The 18,814-nt window shown below is 38.4% G+C and overlaps 1 protein-coding gene across 2 annotated transcripts in view; it reads left to right on the top strand.

Annotated features, from left to right (window-relative positions):
• Positions 1-18,424, top strand: part of LOC109935599 (adipocyte plasma membrane associated protein) — a 44,125-nt gene extending 25,701 nt beyond the window's left edge. The window contains exons 6-9 of one of the 2 annotated variants that reach the window (XM_020534241.2): positions 6,033-6,207; positions 8,023-8,157; positions 13,932-14,124; positions 16,551-18,424. In XM_020534241.2, coding sequence (XP_020389830.1) covers positions 6,033-6,207; positions 8,023-8,157; positions 13,932-14,124; positions 16,551-16,760 — 713 coding nt within the window. In that variant the 3' untranslated portion in view covers positions 16,761-18,424. Of the gene's footprint in view, positions 1-6,032; positions 6,208-8,022; positions 8,158-13,931; positions 14,125-14,323; positions 16,407-16,550 lie in introns of those variants that run through there. The other variant, XM_048600878.1, reaches the window with a different exon arrangement.
• The last annotated feature ends 390 nt before the right edge of the window (positions 18,425-18,814 follow it).

Below are 18,814 nucleotides of genomic sequence, written 5' to 3'. Positions count from 1 at the left end.
AAGATAGGACAGGTCCACAGGTTAAGGTGCTAAACTGGAGCAGGGCCAATTTTGGGGCGTTAGGCAGGATCTAGTCTGTTTGAAGGAAAAGGAATGACTGGCAAATGGGAGGCTTTTAAAAGTGTATGTCCCTGTTAGGGTGAAGGGAAAAGCTGGCAGGTTTAGAGATCCCTGGCTGATGAGGGATATTGAGGCTCTGGTCAGGAAAAAGAACATTGGGTTTAAGCTATCGGGCTCAAGTGAATCCCTAGATGACTATAAAATGTGTAGGAGCATGCTTGAGGGAAATCAGAAGAGCAAAAAGAAGGTATAAGATTGATCTGCCAGATAAGATTAGAGATAATCCAAAGAGGTTCTGTAGCTATATTAGGAGTAAAAAGGTGGCTAGAGAGAGAATAGGCCCCCTTAGAGATCAGCATGGCCCTCTGTGTGGGGTCACAGGAGATGGGGGAGATTTCTAATGAATATTTCTCCTCTGTTTATTGAGGAGCGAATCATGGATGCTAAGGAAATAAGGAAAACAAGTGGGATGTTTTGGACCGCACATACATTACCAGAGAGGAGGTGTTTGTAGCCTTAAAGCGCATTAAGGTGGATAAATCTGCTGGGCGTGATCAAGTCCATCCTTGGACATTGTGGAACGCTGGAGAAGAAATTACAGAGGCCCTTGCAGAGATTTTTGCTTCATCTTTAGCCACTGGCGAAGACTGGAAGGTGGCTAATGTTGTTTCATTGTTTAAGAAAGGTAGCAAAGATCAGCCAGGGAACTGTAGGCCAGTGAGCCTGACATCAGTGGTAGGCAAGATATTGGACAGGATACTGAGGGATAGGATCAACCAACATTTGGATAGTGAAGATCTGATTAGGGGTAGTCAGCATGGATTTGTGCATGGGAAGTCATATCTGACAAATCTTTGAGTTTTTTGAAGAGGTAACTAAGAGGATGGATGAGGGTAGGGCAGTGGATGTTGTCTGTATGGACTTTAGTAAGGCCTTTGACAAGGTCTCGCATGACAGGCTAGTCATGAAAGCATGGGATCTAGGGAAAGCTAGCTAATTGAACTGCAAAATTGGATCAATGTTAGGAAGCAGAGGGTGATGGTTGAAGATTATTTCTCGGACTGGAGGCCTGTGACTAGTGGTGTGCCACAGGGGTCGGTGCTCAGACTTCTGTTATTTGTTATTTACATAAATGATCTGGATGTGAATGTACAAGGCGTGATTAGTAAGTTTGTGGATGATACAAAATTAGGAGGTATCGTTGATAGCGAAGAAGGTTATCAAATTACTGAGGGATCTTGATCAGATGGGGAAGTGGGCTGAAGACTGGCAAATGCAGTTCAATACAGATAAGTGTGAGGTGTTGAATTTTGGAAAGGTAGGACTTATACAGTAAATGATAAGGTCTTGAGGAATGTTGTGGAACAGAGCGACCTAGGCCTATAAGTATATAGTTCATTGCAAGCAGCATCACAGGTGGACAAGGGGGTGAAGAAGGCATTTAGCATTTTGGCCTTCATCGGTCGAGGCATTGAGTATAGGAGTTGGGATGTTACGTTACAGTTCTGTAAGTCATTGATGAGACCGCACTTGGAGTATTGTGTACAGTTTTGGTCACTCTGTTATAGGAAAGACATAGTTAAACAGGAAAATGTGCAAAGAAGATTTACAAGGATGTTGCCAGGACTAGTAGGCCTGAGTTATAGGGGGAGGTTGGCCAGGATAAAACTTTATTCCTTGGAACATAGGAGAATGAGGGATGACCTTGCTGAGGTGTATAAAATCATTAGGCGCATAGACAAGATGAATGCATATAGTCTTCTTCCAGGGATGGGGAATTGAAAACTAGAGAGCATAGGTTTAAGGTGAGAGGGGAGAGATTTAAGAAGGACCTGAGGGGCAGCTTCTTCACAGAGTGGTGTGTGTATGGAATTGGCTGCCGGAGAAAATGGTTGAGACAGGTACATTAGCAACATTTAAAAAAACATTTGGATAGGTTCATGGATGAGAAGGGTTTAAAGGGACGTAGACCAAATGCAAGCAATTGAAACTAGCTGAATGGGCACTATGGTCAGCATGGACCAGTTTGGTCTGAAGGGCCTGTTTCCATGCTGCATTACTCTGAGTCTATGCTACCTGAAATGGAGTAGAGGTCCTGCTGACCACAGAATTTGGCAAGTTGTGAATCTACTAATGAACAGAAATTTCTTGAGAAACTCGACCGCTCTGGCAGCATTTATGGGGAGAAAACAGAGTTAACACTTTTGAGTCTGGTAATTTTTCATCAGAACTGATATGAATCTGCCTTTCTGGATCTGATTCATGTCCCCCATTTAAGCAGCACACAATCAGGTGCACAATTGTTGTACGGCCCAGGCAAAATATCATGAAACAGAAAAGGAAATTAGAAGTTTTAGCAAGAGCTCCACAGATATGAGAGTCTAAATTGTGTGGTGAGTGGTGTGTAGATATGATTTTCAAAGTTTGTGTTTTAAAATAGTGACGCATAGATAGGTTAGTTTTGTGTCAGAACATAGGGGTGACCTAAGGTTTAAGGGAAGGTTGTATTTACTCTACTGGTTTATGCCATGTGGGGTAAACATTGAAAACCATTAGTTTGTTTTAAGTTTAGGATAATGAAAGATTGATATTAACTTTGGAAGCTCAGAGATTGGAAGTTTTTAGGTCAGTTTAGATCTGACTGGAATCGGAAGCAAATGTAATTTCTCATCTAGAAAGGAGTGTGGGACTGTTAAGGGAATAAGTTATGTCTGTGTAAAAGTTTAATTTATGATACCTCCAAATCTACAGGTTATTAAAAGGTGATCAAATCAAAGCTCTCAGTTTTGTGAATATTCATGTTAGAAGACTTCACAGGTCTCAGGAAAGACCTGGGAAGAATCAGTTACTTCAAATTTAACGATCTGATAATAGGGGGTTAATTTCTCTGGATTGGAGTCTCTGTAACGGATAGTGCCAGAATGTGAGATTTTGTTTTGTTGTGTATTTTAAGATCTTTCTAAGTGTGTTCAATATCTAGATAACCTACTTTGTTTTACTTTTCTTTCCTTTGTGTAATAAATTTCTATTCTGTTGTTTAAAAAAAAATCTGAAGCCATATGTGGCTGTGTCAGTGAATGGCTACCATATTTCTTAAAATTTTAAAACTGGTCCATCAAACCAGATTTTATTCTGGGATTTCTGCCATCAGAGGGGATTATAGCAACTGTAATGGATTGAAATCTTACAGATCAAATGAAAACAACAGTTTGCAGTTGTGAGGATGATAACGATTAAGAAGTCAGTTTTTGGTGGGCAAGACTGAAGTTGATATAAGTTTGATATAAGCAAAATAAGCAATGAAATAGTTTAGTGCATGTCAAAATGTTTAACCTTGTTTGTCAGGTGTGGGATAGAGGAATTTGGGGATGAGGCTTTGGAATGGATTAAAGAAAAATACATTTCCACCACCTGATATTTGGATCCAGATTTGACTCGACTTGCACTGTAATCCAATACAGATTTGCAGATTCTGCATTGGCATTGAGGAATCCTCTTGAAACTGGAATCAGTGGGAAACAGAGAAAACTCTGCTGTTTGGAGTCATGCTTTACACAGTGGAAGATGGTTGTGGTTGTTGGATGTCAGTCATTTTAGCTCCAACACATCTCAGAAAGATCCTAGGCCCAACCATATTCAGCTGCTTCAGCAATGAAGTTTCCTCCATCATAAGGTCAGAAATCGGGATGTGAGCTGATGATTTCACATAGTTCAGCACTATTTATATCACCTCAACTGAAGCAGTCCATTTCTAAACACAACAAGATTTGGAAAATATCCAGGCTTGGGCTGACAATGAGTAAGTAGCAGTCATGCCACACAAGTGCCAGATAAGGACTATCTTAAATACGATTGCCCGTTGACATTTAATGGTAAATTCATCACTGAATCTCCTGCTATTAACATCCTTGGGGTTATCATTGACAGAAACTGAATTGGATTAGTTGTGTAAATACTGTGACTGCAAGTCTAGATCAGAGATTGGGATTGCTGCAGCAAGTAATCCATCTACAGACTTTGCAAAATGTGTCCACCATCTACAAGGAACAAGTCAAGAGTATGCCTAAGTTGTCTGGATGAGTGTAGCTCCAACAATACTGCCTGAATTACCTTCAGGAATTTGAGGAATGGATCAGGAAAGTGGACAAAATATGTTAACAGAAGAAAAGGATTATCATTAACATCTAGTGTTAAATCTAGTGGTGCCTTCCAACTCCAAGCTCTTGCCAATGGATCATGGGATGAAACTGAAAACCCAGTACTGACAACAGTTGATCTTTCAGCTTATCCAGGCTGTAGGTATGCAGTCATGCAATCCTGCTGTTCTAAAGGAATGTTCATGAAGGCAGGAAGATGGTGATGTAAGCCGCAATTACCAATTGCTTCCGCTATGCTGGGTTGAAATAGGCTTTTACTGAACAAGATGCTTAGAATGAAAAGGAGTAGGGTGAAGCCAACCAACCCAATTATGAGGTTCCTTATACTTGCAGGTAGCCACCATGGAAATTCTACCAGAGAAATCAATAAAACGTATGCTAAAATGGACAGCGCCACACGTGTAGCCAGACGGGCCACTCAAAATGGCAGAATTGGATAATAAAGCATGCTGGGAAATTGAGCCAAGCATTGGCTAAAATATCCAGACAAAAGACACTGAAATAAACATACTGCAGACCCAGACAGGCAAGCTACAGCTGCAGCTGCAGACAGCACAATGCACGATTGACTAAGCCTATTTACCAGGACAAAAGGAAACATCAAGCTGTTACCAGGACAAAGGGACACCTCCCACTCTTATCTGGGAAGACTCCCTGTCTTACGTGTCCCTGACACTTTCAGAAGTGGAGAACCAAAGACCACCCCACCATCCGCATGACACTGTCTGATTGACTGGACCCAATCAAGGTATCAATTCCTGATCGATCCATTAGTGGCAATCAAAGATCCTCCCAAAGGGGTGCGTTAGCTTCCAAGGATAAGAATCGCCGCAACAGCACCCTCGGGAGCAGTGACTCAAGACCAACCAATGTAAGGAGAGGCGCTCCTGGGACCATCGGTAGAGGAAGACCAGACGACCATCACCATGTGGATCAAGGCCAAGATCTAGTGTGGGGGATGATGTTTGATCATTTCAAGTTAAGTTAAAGTACAAGATACTGACTTAGATTTGCTGTGTTAATTGTCAGATTTAGTGTTAGTTGCAGCATAATCATTATTATCATATTAATTATCAATAAAGATCATTTTCTATTACTAGTAAGAGTTGACTCACAGTCCTTACGTGGGATATATGAGTTAAACACGCTGTGTGGCAAGCGCAACACATGCTGCACAACAGAACTGATAGAAGAGGCAATGATCGATGCAGTACGTTCTTTAATCAATGTATCTGAGGCTGATGACCCTGAAGAGTTCCATGAATGACCACCCAGTCAATTGCCCATTTTTCTAGCTGAAGGTGCAGAAGCCGTAGAGATGATTCAGGATTTTGCACTGTAGCACGAGAACAGTGGAAACATATTTGACTACATTGACAATATGGTGGACTGAATCACAGAGGCAGCATGCTAAGCAAAAAAAATCACTAAGTTTTTCTGGCGCTGACTCCCAACTTTGCTTTACTGTGTTTTTATTTGGAATTTTGTTTTGATATGTGTGCTTTTGGGAAAATCAGATTGTGCAAGCCCCTCCTCTGCTATCTTGAAGCTGCATTTAACACAAATTTCTGGGTGCATCTCCAGGAATTTGAACTGTTGCGAATTTTACAGTATTATCAAATGTTAACATGGAATCTTGGTTCATTGTAGCAGTTGCTGAAAGTCTCTGCTGAATTCTTGATGTTTACAGTCTAAGCACCCAGACATTGGAGGATAAATTCTTGTCTGAAATCTTTAACAAAACAGGCTCCTTATATATACTTCATGGTTCCAATCATGGACAGCACTTACCTTTTCTGTCATAAATAATTTCAGGTGAAGTGGAGATGCTGGTCTCTGCTCAGAAGATTATTCAAGGCAGGAGAATGGCCTTTGTGAATGACCTCAGCATCACACAGGATGGCAGAAAGATCTACTTCACTGATTCCAGCAGCAAGTGGCAGAGAAGAGATAACCGATACCTCGTGATGGAGGGCACTGCTGATGGGAGGTGAGTATTTTGGATTTCTATCATCGTTTTTGTTGTTAGTTTGTGGTTGTGTAATTAACAGATGACAAATTTTATTTTTATGTAACATCTTTTCCTCTTAGTTCTTTCTTCTGGATACACTGACTTATGCTGTTCCATATCAGCAGCTGTTGGCTGTCCTCTATCCAGCCTGAATTTACTTGCACGAATCTTCTAAATTAATTTGTTAAAGAGGCATCATAGCCAAATGTGACCTACACTCACGTGCCCTTTCTATTAGCGATTGTTGAGTAGCCAAGATAGTTCATTTCTCCCCACTGTCTCTTTTTAGAATAATAAGATTTGGTTGAAATACCCAGACCAGTGATTGAACTTGAAACTGCCTTGGTCAATATGATTCCGTGCCATACAAAATGCTTCGCTGATCAGCTAATTTGATCATACTCGAGTTTCTCCTACCGTCTACTTCAATGTTAAAAATGTTCCCATGCATCTTCCAGTTTATAAATCTTTTCACTTACCTGCATTGAAATTCTGTTGAGTCTTTTCCACGTGCTAGTACTGTCAATGGCCTTCTATAACAATTTGTTTGGTTCGTCTGTCCACCATATATACAATAGCTGCCTTCTCCCACTTGGCTATTATCTGTGATATTGGCCAGTTAACATTGTTCTAAATCCATGTAATTTGTTTAGATCTTAAACAGAGGACCCATTACTCCTCTCTGGAGCACTCTATTGAACAAAGTCTGACATCTCTCCTTCTCAGGCTATTCTCATTTTAAAACCTATTGCCCTTCTAATCATCCTTTACCATTATCTTGATTGTAGTTATGTCCTAAGAGTTTTCTCATGCCTTCTTCCTGACAGGCTTCCTGGACTTGATTTTCCATTCCATCAATATCTTATTAATCTATCCAGAATCTAATTTAGCTAACTTCAAAATATTCTTTCTTTGTTTAAATTTATCAAGGATTCAAAACCCATACCAATAAAAGGGGGAAGGTGTAAACGACAGAAATATAGTTTCCAGGATACTTGGACAGTGAATTATGATTGTCCTGAATTGCGATGTATTTGACTACATTTTGCCCGTCACAAATGGTCACCTTCCAACAAAAGGTAGCACTATTACTAAGGGTAACTTTGCCATAGTCCTACAGGACCACAGGGCTACACTCTCATTGGAATCAGATGACAGGTGGTGGTTTAACCTGAGGGTTACCACACCTCAGGTGAAGGACAAGGTTGGAAAGGTGGCACCTTCATGGTCAGCCCAGCCAGCGCGGGAATTGAATCATTCTTTATCGTAAACCATCCAGCCAACTGAACTAACCAGCCTCCACTATTACAATATTATATGTAATAAATATGTTCCGACTGTGTACTGGCCATTTTGCTCAATTATTTCCAGGCCCTCTCTGACCAGTAATTTTACTTATGCACTCCATGTTTAGTGCAAAAGTAACCTCAAGGCTTGACAAAGGGTTTGTGAAGTCAAAAGATTGCTAAACATTAACCAAATGTTTTGCTAAAGCTTCCTCTTTCATTCAGCACACCTTATCGAATTATGATCTGATGAGTAGGCACTACTGTTTCTGCCTGAAATAAACTGAGCACTTGAGGTGCTGCACCTGCCAACTGTGAAATTGAATTTAATGGATATGAACAGTGATTTATTGCGTTTTAGTTGACATCATTTGCAAATCTTTCCGCCCTCGTTTATCTTTTGGTTTTGATGTGAGGAAAACAACAATGTCCAGAAGCACCATTTTTAATCTCTTGAAATGTCCTTGCCTATTTGTTAATTCCTATGTCTAATGGATACTTATTGCAGATTAATGGAATATGACACAGTAACAAAACAATTGGAGGTATTAATGGATGACCTAAGGTTTGCAAACGGAGTTCAGCTCTCTCCGGCTGAGGACTATGTACTAGTTTCTGAGACGACCATGGCTAGAATTAGAAGGTGAGAATAAAATGCTGCATGTAAATAATATGTGTGAACAAGACCATTACTAGATTGAGGGTACATTTGCAACATAGTGCTATTAAAAGCAAATCTGTCATATTCCCTTAAAATGTTCTCTGCATATTTCTGTGCATCACATAAAATATATTCCTCTAAATAAAACATGCTCTGTCTTGTAAAGAACCAATTTCAATACCTAATCTATTGTATGTGTCCCAAGATTGGTTTATTGAACTAGTAAAGAAAATGTTCTATAAAATTTATGGAACCAGAATATTGGCTACTGAATGGATGGTAATCTGTGTGGAACATAGGAGCAGGCTATTTAGCTCCTTGAACCTGTTTCACTACAGATCATCGCTGATCTGTAATCTCATCCATATTTATTATTACCTCTGGCTAACAAAAACAAAACTGACTCAAATTAAAATTAACAATCCATCTGGCATCAACTGCTGTTTGTAGAAGAGCTGCAGATTTTACCTTTTTTGTATGTATAAATGTTTCTTAACTTTTTCCTGAAAGTTCCACCTCCAACGTTTTCATTGTGCCCTGGCCCTAGACTCTCCAACAGTAGAAATATTTCCTCTCTGTCTCTCTTATCTGTTACCCTTAATATTTTGAAAACTTTGATCTACATTGAAACTCACACATTACAGTAATTTTACTCTTCCACCTGCACAGTTTGCAGTGCGACCTACCTTTGTGTTATTGGCTAATTTTGAATAAATAACTTTTTTTATCCCATCCTCAAGTTGAAACATAGAATGAACAGTTGAGTCCTCAATATAAATCTTGTGGAATGTTTACGAACTCATTTTGGCTTCTGCTGGTCAGCTGAACGATTTCACAATCTTCGGTAACCCCTTCTTAATTATTCACTCCAGTAATAATTTGACAGTAGATGTTATCCTAGTTGGTTTTCCTCTGTTTATTAAATAGCAGTGTGATGTGCATTATTCTTATGTTCTGAAGGAATGCTTTTGAATAGAATTTTGGAAGATTATAGCCAATGCATTGACATTATTCTCACTGACTTTCTATAATCCCTATGGTGAGAAATCACTTGGTCCTGGGTTATTTCACTCTTCATTGCCAGTATTTTGTTACTGTTATTTAGCATGTTTCTTTTGATCGCTGTTCCTGATTTCAATATTAGTTTCCTTTGTATGCCTACCAAGCTAATCTTCTCTGCTGTACATACTGATACAAATAAATCATTCAACATGTCCACTATTCTTTATTGATAACATCAATGTTGAGTTTTTGAGGGGTTTTTGTGGCTCTTTCTTTTATTCATTCACGGGATGTGGGTGCCACTGGCTAGCCCAGCATTTACTGCCTAATTCCCCAAGGGCCTGTTAAGAATCAACCACATTGCTATGGGTCTGGAGTCATGTGTAGGTCAGACCAGGTAAGGATGCCAGATTTCCTGCCCTAAAGGACATTAGGAAACCAGTTTTACTGACAATCAAGAATGGTTTCGTGGTCAACATCAGACTCTTAATTCCAGGTTTTTTTTTATTATTGTATTCAAATTTCACCATCTACTGTGACAGGATTCAAACCCAGGATCACAGAACATTACTTGCATCTCTGAATTTAATAGTCCGGTGATAATGCTCACTAGGCCATTCCCTCCTTTTATCCTATCTGTTTCTTTTCATTAATATTCTGGTAGTACAGAATAAGTATGTGTGCTATTTTATTCAGTTCTGGCTCCTCTTTGATTAGGAACGCAGTTGTGGCATAACTATCTTATCACCACTAATTTTGGATAATATGGGACCTATCTGTTCTCCACCCCCTCCACCCCACCCCCCCGTACCAAGTCAATGCTATTTTAAATATTTAATGTGTATTTCTGTTTTATGTTTAATTTTGTTGAATTGTTGATCTTTCCAGAATTTGTACTGATTGTACCAAACTGTGACCTTGCATAAATTACTGTTGCACAATGAAAATAGTTGACATTATTACAAGTGTATGAGCTTCCTGCAATTCCATTAACCCTTACTTGATGCATTTTAAGAACTTCAGAATTGGATTTTTTTTTGTAATATTTTGCTTTAATTCTTTCCAACTTGAAACGTTTTCAATTACTTTTGGATTTGAGTTGAAATGATTTTTTTTAAAAAAAATGCTATTTATTCTGATGTGCCTTGCGCATTCCTTTTCGTCGTTTTTACTGTTTTATCCCCCTTTGTCATTCTCTGCATCTTTCCTATTAATCAGGATCTGTAATTTTAATTTATTGGATTTATGTTGACTCTTGCCTCTTCATTGTTGATAACCCATTGTTGATAATTTTGTCAGGTAAACTGCCTTAAGAGTACAAATTCATTAAATCACATTAAATTCTTTCTTGAACCTCTCCCACTGATTTTCCGTTGTTTTATCTGTTACCAGATTACATTTCACTGCATCCAGTTCCTCTATCATTGCATTGAATTCAGTCTTCCATAAATGTAGAATGTATTAGCTATTGAGCATTTTACCCTTCCACACTTGAGCTTGATGTTGTAATCACTATTCGATAAATATTTATGCACCATTAGGCTTTTTACTAAATCTATATGGCATACCCTTTTGTTCATTTTAGGCCATATTGTTACAGGCTAATATTGTGAATGCATTCCAGAAATTCACTACTTTTCTGACATATGCTAATCTGCTTATCACTAACTAATAATAAAGTTAAAATTCCCTATTAAAACCATGCAGCCATTGCTGCAAATACTTTTTAAACAACCTGTTCAGAAACATTATTGCACATCTCTGGAGCAGGTGGGATTTGAACCCAGGTCTCCTGGCTTAGCGATAGGGAAACTAACACTGTGCCACAAGAGCAAACTCATTTAATGTAAGCAAGTTACCACTTAATAGTTGCTTCAAGAACCCATACGCAACTGCTGATACAGTCTTAAATATTACTGTGTTCAATATTGCTGTTACGAAAGATAGCTGAAGCTTTTTAGTCTTGCACCATCATGGCAACTAGCAGAAAATAATAAAGTAATTTAGGACATTTTTACTGCACGAGGAGAGTTCTGATTGGTTGACAAGTAGACTCTAATTCGAAGAGAGGTTTCTATGGAGAATATATCAGTTAATGATTGCGAAGCAGTTTAGCAGTTAACTGACTGTCGTCATTATCCATTCTTCATATTTCTTTTGAATTGTCATGACGAATGTGATATAAAAAGCTTTGACAAATGTACTCTTTCTCAGCAACAGTGGAGTGCTTTACTACCAAGTGAGTATTTGTATACTTTTGTATTCATTGATTCTACCCATCAAATCTTCCCTTACTGGTTGCCTCTCCTGTCCTTTGTTATCTTTCTTAATGGTAGAGGTTACTCAACCTCTTTTTATAAATTTCCCCCAACCTGACTGTTTCAGCCATGAATCAGTAATGGCTACCATATTAGACCCTCAAAACTGAATTTTCACCTGAAATTCAATTTGTTCCTTATGCACTTGTACAAAGAGCACTTTTAAGACAAACATTAACCTGTCCTTTTGCTCTAATGTTTTACTGACATCTTTCTTACTTCTCTCTGCTTGATTAATTGTTTAATATCTTTTGATTGCATTTTGCTCAAAATACCTAAACCACAATTTCCGACTGTTACTCCACTCTTTTCCCTTTTGTTACGTTTTGAATGATCATTTATACTAACTTTACTCCATGAACACTTCACCCATTTGCAAGTCTAGAGCATCCACTGCAGCCTTATTTGTTCTTGTCATCAGGTTGGCATGGTTCAAGTTGAACTCATTTCAACTGTACAGTTCAGTTCTGTCCCAGTGCAGGTAACAGTATCTGACTAAATGGACATCCTTTCTCCACTTCATACTTTCGGCCATGTGTTCATGTCCCTTATCTGTTTATCCACAGACCGATTTGCAATGATTTCATTAATGATCCAGTGATCATAACTCTTGAGGTCTTGTCCTTTAATTTAGTTCCTAGTCCTTGGTTTTGTTTTATTCCTTCATGTGAGGTGGCCATCACTGGCTAAGCCAGTACTTCTTGCCCACTGAGAAAAGGGTCACTGGATCTGAAACGTTAACTCTGATTTTTTTTCTTCACAGATGCTGCCAGACCTGCTGAGCTTTTCCAGCAACTTCTGTTTTTGTTGTTGTTTTCTTCTTGCCTACTCCTAACTGCCATGGAGAAGCTGGTGGAGAGCTAACCTCTTAAATTGCTGCAGTCTTAGAAATTAGGGACACCGGCAGTGCTGTTTTGTTAAATTTGAAACTGGTAAGGAAGTAAAGAACAGCCAGCTCATCAAGCCCACCCTACTGTAGGTTGGCTGAAGCCTGATGATTTCACGTTTCCAACTTCTTCAACCCCGGTATGGCTACGTAATCTCCTAGGTAAAGTAAAAGTCTCTGGAGAAAGTTCTCAGGCTGACGTGGAGCAAAATGCTTCGGAAAGTTACCCTCTCACCACTTTCAGGCTATCCAAACCATATATAAGATTGAGTATTTGTTATCTATGCCAACATTTACCTCATTGTAGATTTAAAAAGTACAGATCTAATCTTCCTGCCAAAATACAATATTTGGAATTAACAGGATATTGAGAGCAGGGGAAGAAAGAAAAGGAAGCAACGTTAAAGGTTTACCCTGTAAAGTGTTTAAGTAGATGGGCTTAATAGCTTTGTGACACATCACATTGCCAAAATTGATTATATTTTCCATTTCTAATTAACATACATTCCATAGCTAATCTCTGCACTACAACCTGTGACAAAGATACATTGACTATTTGTTTGTTCATTAAGTGGAACTTATCATGTACAGCTACTGCTTAAAACAAGTATTGACTCTTTCCAGTAGAGTGCAGTATGCACATTTTCTGTTGTCTGTCATTCTTGTAACAGAGCACAATGCTGTGTGATGTCCTATTCTTTTCCTTGCGAAGGAAATTGATTTTTTTGTTTAAAAACTGATATTGCTGTTCAGCATACAAAATCTGTAATATCAGTAATTTCCTGCCAATTACTTCAGGTATAATGAGATGAAAAGCTTTTAATTGCTTATAATTGACATGTACCAGATACAAGGTGACACCCTAAACTGGGGCAAGCACTAAGTGCTGCAGTTTGCTGCTCTCTGACAAGACTGCCAGTCATCTTAACCACAGGAATAATTAGACATTAATTGGTTTGATGTGTTTCCATGTTATTCTTATAATTTATAGGAACCATTCAGTGTGTTAGTTTAATTCCATTATGCTTTAATTTGGATACCTAAGATGTGTCAGTACTTTGAAACATACGCACATTTCAGTACATGCATTGGCCTGTCTCTGTGCTGTAAGTTCAATCTCAATGCATCATTAACTTACTTGTTGAAAACAAATTTGCATCGACTTCAAAGTATTTCTAGGTCAAGTACAGCACAAAACCATATGGAGAACTATTTTAACTCTTCTCTAATGATGTCTTAACATCAACTTGAGAATTTTTGAGGTTTTTTTGGTATTTGACACCAACAGTTCGTTCTCCTGAGAACATGCTGAAGAAAGGTCACTGGACCTGAAACATTAATACTGCTTTCTCTACATAGATGCTGCAAGACCTGCTGAGTTTTTCCAGCAATTTCTGTTTTTGTTTTTGATTTCTAGAATCCACAGTTATTTAGGTATTTTTCTCAGGTGATATTAGCACCAGTTGAGCATGGACAAGCACGAAGTGAAAAGTAATGTAAATTGGATGCAGACATAATGATTTATCACTCAAATTCTGTGTCCTTGCTAGATACCACATCTCTGGATTAAGAAAAGGAGGACATGATATATTCTTCGACAATCTTCCTGGGTCTCCCGACAATATAAGACCAAGTAGTTCAGGAGGCTATTGGGTTGGCATGGCAGTACTACGCCCAAATCCTGGCTTTTCTGTGATGGATTTCCTTGCTCCAAGGCCTTGGCTTAAGAATTTGATTTGCAAGGTAGGAAATGTTTCATTGTAACTTTTCTGCATTGCAAGCCAGCATTGGACCAAAAACTCTATAATATGAGAAAGGAACAGGAAATCCAAATGTTATTTCCTAGTTTAGCTGTTTTTGTGAAATTTGTGCAATGTTATGGAACCTTTCAACTGAGCAGTTTTTCAATTTTGGTTCCTAACTTGTCTTTGTTTCCTTACAGGAATACAACATCCATAAGTATTTTAAATGTCAGAACATTTCTGTGGAAATTCTGAACGCACCCTTCAATATTCCGATTGCAAGAAGAAACGTTGTCTATGTAGAATAATTTAAACATTATAGCCACAGCATCATTTCGACACGTCTGAGCTATACTCCTTCCAAAGCAGATATATCCATCCTAAAATACGTTGCCCAGAACTGAAAGCTGAATAGGATCATATCAGAGCTTTGTATAAATGTAACTTAGTGCCAATCCCTTTGTATGCTAAACCCATTGAAACAAAGGTCAACGTTGATTACCTTCATCATATTTTCCCCCAGTTTGTCAGCTGTTAATGACTTCTGTACAGAGGCCCATAAATCTTTGTACGACCACGATTGCCAGCTTCTTGCCATTTCAGAAGTAATCTATCTTCCTTGTTTCCAAAGTGGATGACCTCACAATTTCCCAGTTATACTCCTGTTATACTACTGTTTTGTCCACTGACTTATTATATCAGTGTCCTTTGCAACTTGCTGCACTATCCAGTAAGTATTCCTGAACAAGTATTAGGAAAGCAAACTGGCCAACTCAGAATTTAATCCTTTGGGTGAAGGGAGGAGATGTTGTTTCTAGAGGGAGTGGTACTGCAATTTAGCAGTGTTATGGCTGAGGTGAGCTGTATGGGGCAGTACATTTACATCCCGAATCATTCAGTGAATAAATGTACATTCTGATATAGTGCAAAGTTATAAATAAAAGAAAGAAAGCAAACTTGTAGTTATATAATGCCACAATGTTCCAAAGAGATTTTCAGCCGATTAAGCACTTCGTTTTTTCTGATGTAGTAGTATTCAATGTGAATAAATGTCCCACACATTATAAGCTGGTAATGACCAGGTAGTCTATCTTAGTGACCTTGTTTGGGGGCTAAATATTGACCAATATCTCCCTGTTCTTTGAATTGTTCTTTGAATTGTATTACATTTACCTGAGATGGGGTCTCAGTTTAATGCTTTACCTGAAAAGCAGCACGCCCCCCCTCAGTGCAGCACCTTATCAGTACTGCTGTGAGAATTTCAGCTTGAATTACAAGCTTGAGCCTGTGAAGATGGTCTCATTCTTCTAAACTCCAGAGAGTAAAGTCCCAACCTATTTAGCCTTCACTCATAAAACAGTCCTTCCATACAGGGGATGATCCTAGTGAACCTTCTCTGAACTGTCTCCCATGAAATGATAAAGAAACAGGAACAGGAGTAGTCTGTTCAGTCCTCAAGGTTGCTCCATTGTTCAGTGGGATCAAAGCTAATTCAACATTCCTCATGTCCACTTTCTGGGTCTGGGTGGGATGCTGTTCAGAGGGTTGGTACGGATCTGATGGGTAGAATGGCATGCTTCCACACTGTAGGGATTGTATCAATATCTCTCTGCAAATTGTTTGTATCTCCCTCACAACCGGCCTTTCCACCTATTTTTGCTTTTCTGCAAATTTGCCTACAATATATTCACTTGATGCAGTTACAGAGCTTGGACTGCTTACAGTTAGCTATCTGCTGATCCTCAGGACAGTGCTTCCAAAGCTTTTTCCCCATTCAGGCATTTCAAGGCTTGAATGTTGTCACAGCATTTGTGAGTATTGTGAGAAGGGTAGGTTGTGGGGCTGGGGAAAGCTGTGAGAGTGGCCTTGTTGGTGAAGGATCATAACTGTCATAACTCGGTCAGAGCTCCAAGGTGGCTTCTGCTGCCTCAGAGCTTGCAACCCTACTTGGAGTTCCTGTCTCCACTTTGGGAAGCCATGCCTAAGGAGTCATTGGAGGAGTTACTCTATTGTAGGGGAATTTTAGGGTTAGAAATGAAATAATTACACGTGTTTTATTTTGTTTTGATGATTCATTAGCGCTTAATATTCCAAACGCAAGTGAATACAGCCATATTTAAACATTATATGCACAACACAATTTTGATGAGTCTGACCTGCACTCCTTCCAAGGCAGATATATCTATCCTAAAATATGTTGAATTAATTCATATCCTTGTTCATGAGATATTTAACAAGGATGAATTAAATGCTTGAACTCTAAATAAATTGGTTCTATATTTCTTCTTTTGTTGTTGTGTCCCATGTTAATGTATTCACAGTTCGCTCTTCCAGGTTGAAAGGAGTGACCGTTATCTTCCACTTTTTCTCTTGTAAATGCTTGACAGTCCTTACTGTGTTTGACCTTGTGATTTGTACCCCTTTTAGCTGTTCAGTCAGGAGATGACCGTGAAGTTTGTGCCCAAGTATGGCCTTGTATTGGAGCTAAATGAGGATGGATCCATCAGGAGGAGCTTCCATGATCCCCATGGAGTGGTGGTGCCAGCAGTTAGTGAGGCAGCTGAGCATGATGGTTACCTGTACCTTGGCTCCTATTATTCCCCCTTCCTCTGCCGGCTGAATCTCAACAAGGTTTAACATGCTTGGCCCAGAATGAAAGGATTTTTGCCGAAGATCAATCTATAAAAGCTAATTTAAAACATCCTGCCATCTGGTATTTAATCAAAATACATTTCAAACGGTTGCCATGCTTTGAAGATCGTAAACATGAATGTTCAAGATTTAATTTTTCTTATTTATCCTTTAAATATCAACTAGTTTCCTCAATGATTTGTGAAACCAGACAATGAGGAAGAATTTGCAATTTTGTTCATTATCAACCAATTCATTGTCTGAAGTTAGGTTAATAAAAATTCATGAAATTAATACATTACACTAAGCCTATAACTATCTACATTCGAAAGTACAGCAATCATATTAACCAATTTTGTGAATTTATGTAATGTGATGTAACAGACGTTATGGACTTTGGAATATACTGAAAGTTTAAAATGCTGATTCTAACTGTGGTGTTTCTAGTTCTTCTGTTTATTAACGGGACAGATTTAGGCTCAGTTTAATTTAGCTTTAGAGTTCGATCAATTAGGGAGGATACACGAATCATGAATCATGATTTGTAATTTTTAATTGGAGAATGACACCAGGAAATTGTTGTCCAGGTGAAAAAACAAACAAACAAACTTAATAATTTACATGTCAGATGGTGACTAGAACATTAATAGGCAGATATTGGTAGATAGCTAGGCCTGTTAACCTTTCAGTACTTTCTCTACTGAACAATGTAGTTTCAGAGATTAAAAATTTGGCAGAGATATTTCCCCTTCATTCTCCACCCAGTCCCACAACTGCCGCATGAATGTAAATATGTGGAATAGACTGTCAAATGAAGATATAACACTCACAGTCAATTGTCTTTAAACAGTTGAGATGCTATCATATGAAATTGCTTACAGTTTTGAAGGAGATTTAATGCTTCTTAAATGGCAATCAGAGGGTAATGTTTAAGATAGAATTTACATCATGCTACAATGATTTGATGGATTGAATGGGCCTTATCAAAATTTGCCTCTGTTCTGTTTTGATTGTAGCATTCAAGGCTACCTCATTTATAAAGATGTACAGGTACAAAACAGAAGCTGTCATATTCAGGTTCCTACAAGTTGGCTGCTGAAATATTTTAACTTTGCAAGAGGTCGTACCTATTGCTGGTGTAGTCAGTGATGGATCAGACTGGCCATTTTTTTGTTCAAATACAATAGCTTATTCCTAGTTACTACTTATCTTTGAAATGATTTTGAAAAATTCTTCACTGTTCCAAAACTCTTCCTCAGGCAGTACTACTAGTCATGTGAATTGAAGAATGAATGAAAACAGTTGATAATGTTTTTCAGTTGTATGATCAGGTGTAAACAAGTCATGGAATAATGTGTTTCTGTGTTATAAATTGAATCCAAATGTGTTTTTTTTTAAATCAGCAGAGTACCTGTGCTGAAGATGGTTAGACATGTCACAACTTAAAGTTTAGTTACAGTAAATGTATAAATTATTACCTGAAACTGAGAAAAGATGACTGAACACATTCCCTAAATGATTTCAGTTGAGTTCTTTATCCTGTCTTTACGAGACTGTTGATGGGACATTGCAGGATTGTACTTCTAGTCGTTAAGACTAGGCATCTAGATTTGTAAGACTGCAGCATGTTTGTTTTACATTGCTCATTAAAAAAGATGACCATGCTGAAATGAGAAACTTATTCTTCTGTGTTTTTGTTTAATGATGCAGCACTAGTTGTTTGTGGAATGCCAAGAATGGGAACACAGCTAATGTAAGGATTATAGTCTCACAGTTATGGTTGCATTAAGACATAATTTCAGTAAAGGAGCGGGCATTTGGAACAGATCTGAAATAATTAGTTTTCCCTCCTTTCTCCAGTCAAATTCTGGAGAAATGGATGGGTCATTTTAATGCCCTTTCAGCTCGATGTACCTAGTGGGGTGCCAGACTTTCTCTCAACCCTTACATTTCAGTGTGAAGTATAGTTTAATAATACTCATGTTCTGAATTGGAAGGCTGTTGCATTAAGTCATATTTCATAAACTTGAGTACATAATCTAGTACATACTCCAGGAATA

Source organism: Rhincodon typus, chromosome 9 (assembly GCF_021869965.1).
Source record: "Rhincodon typus isolate 14 chromosome 9, sRhiTyp1.1, whole genome shotgun sequence".
Taxonomy (NCBI): Eukaryota; Metazoa; Chordata; class Chondrichthyes; order Orectolobiformes; family Rhincodontidae; genus Rhincodon; species Rhincodon typus.
The sequence above is the reverse complement of the archived record's forward strand: the minus strand, read 5'-3'. Positions and strand labels throughout refer to the sequence as shown.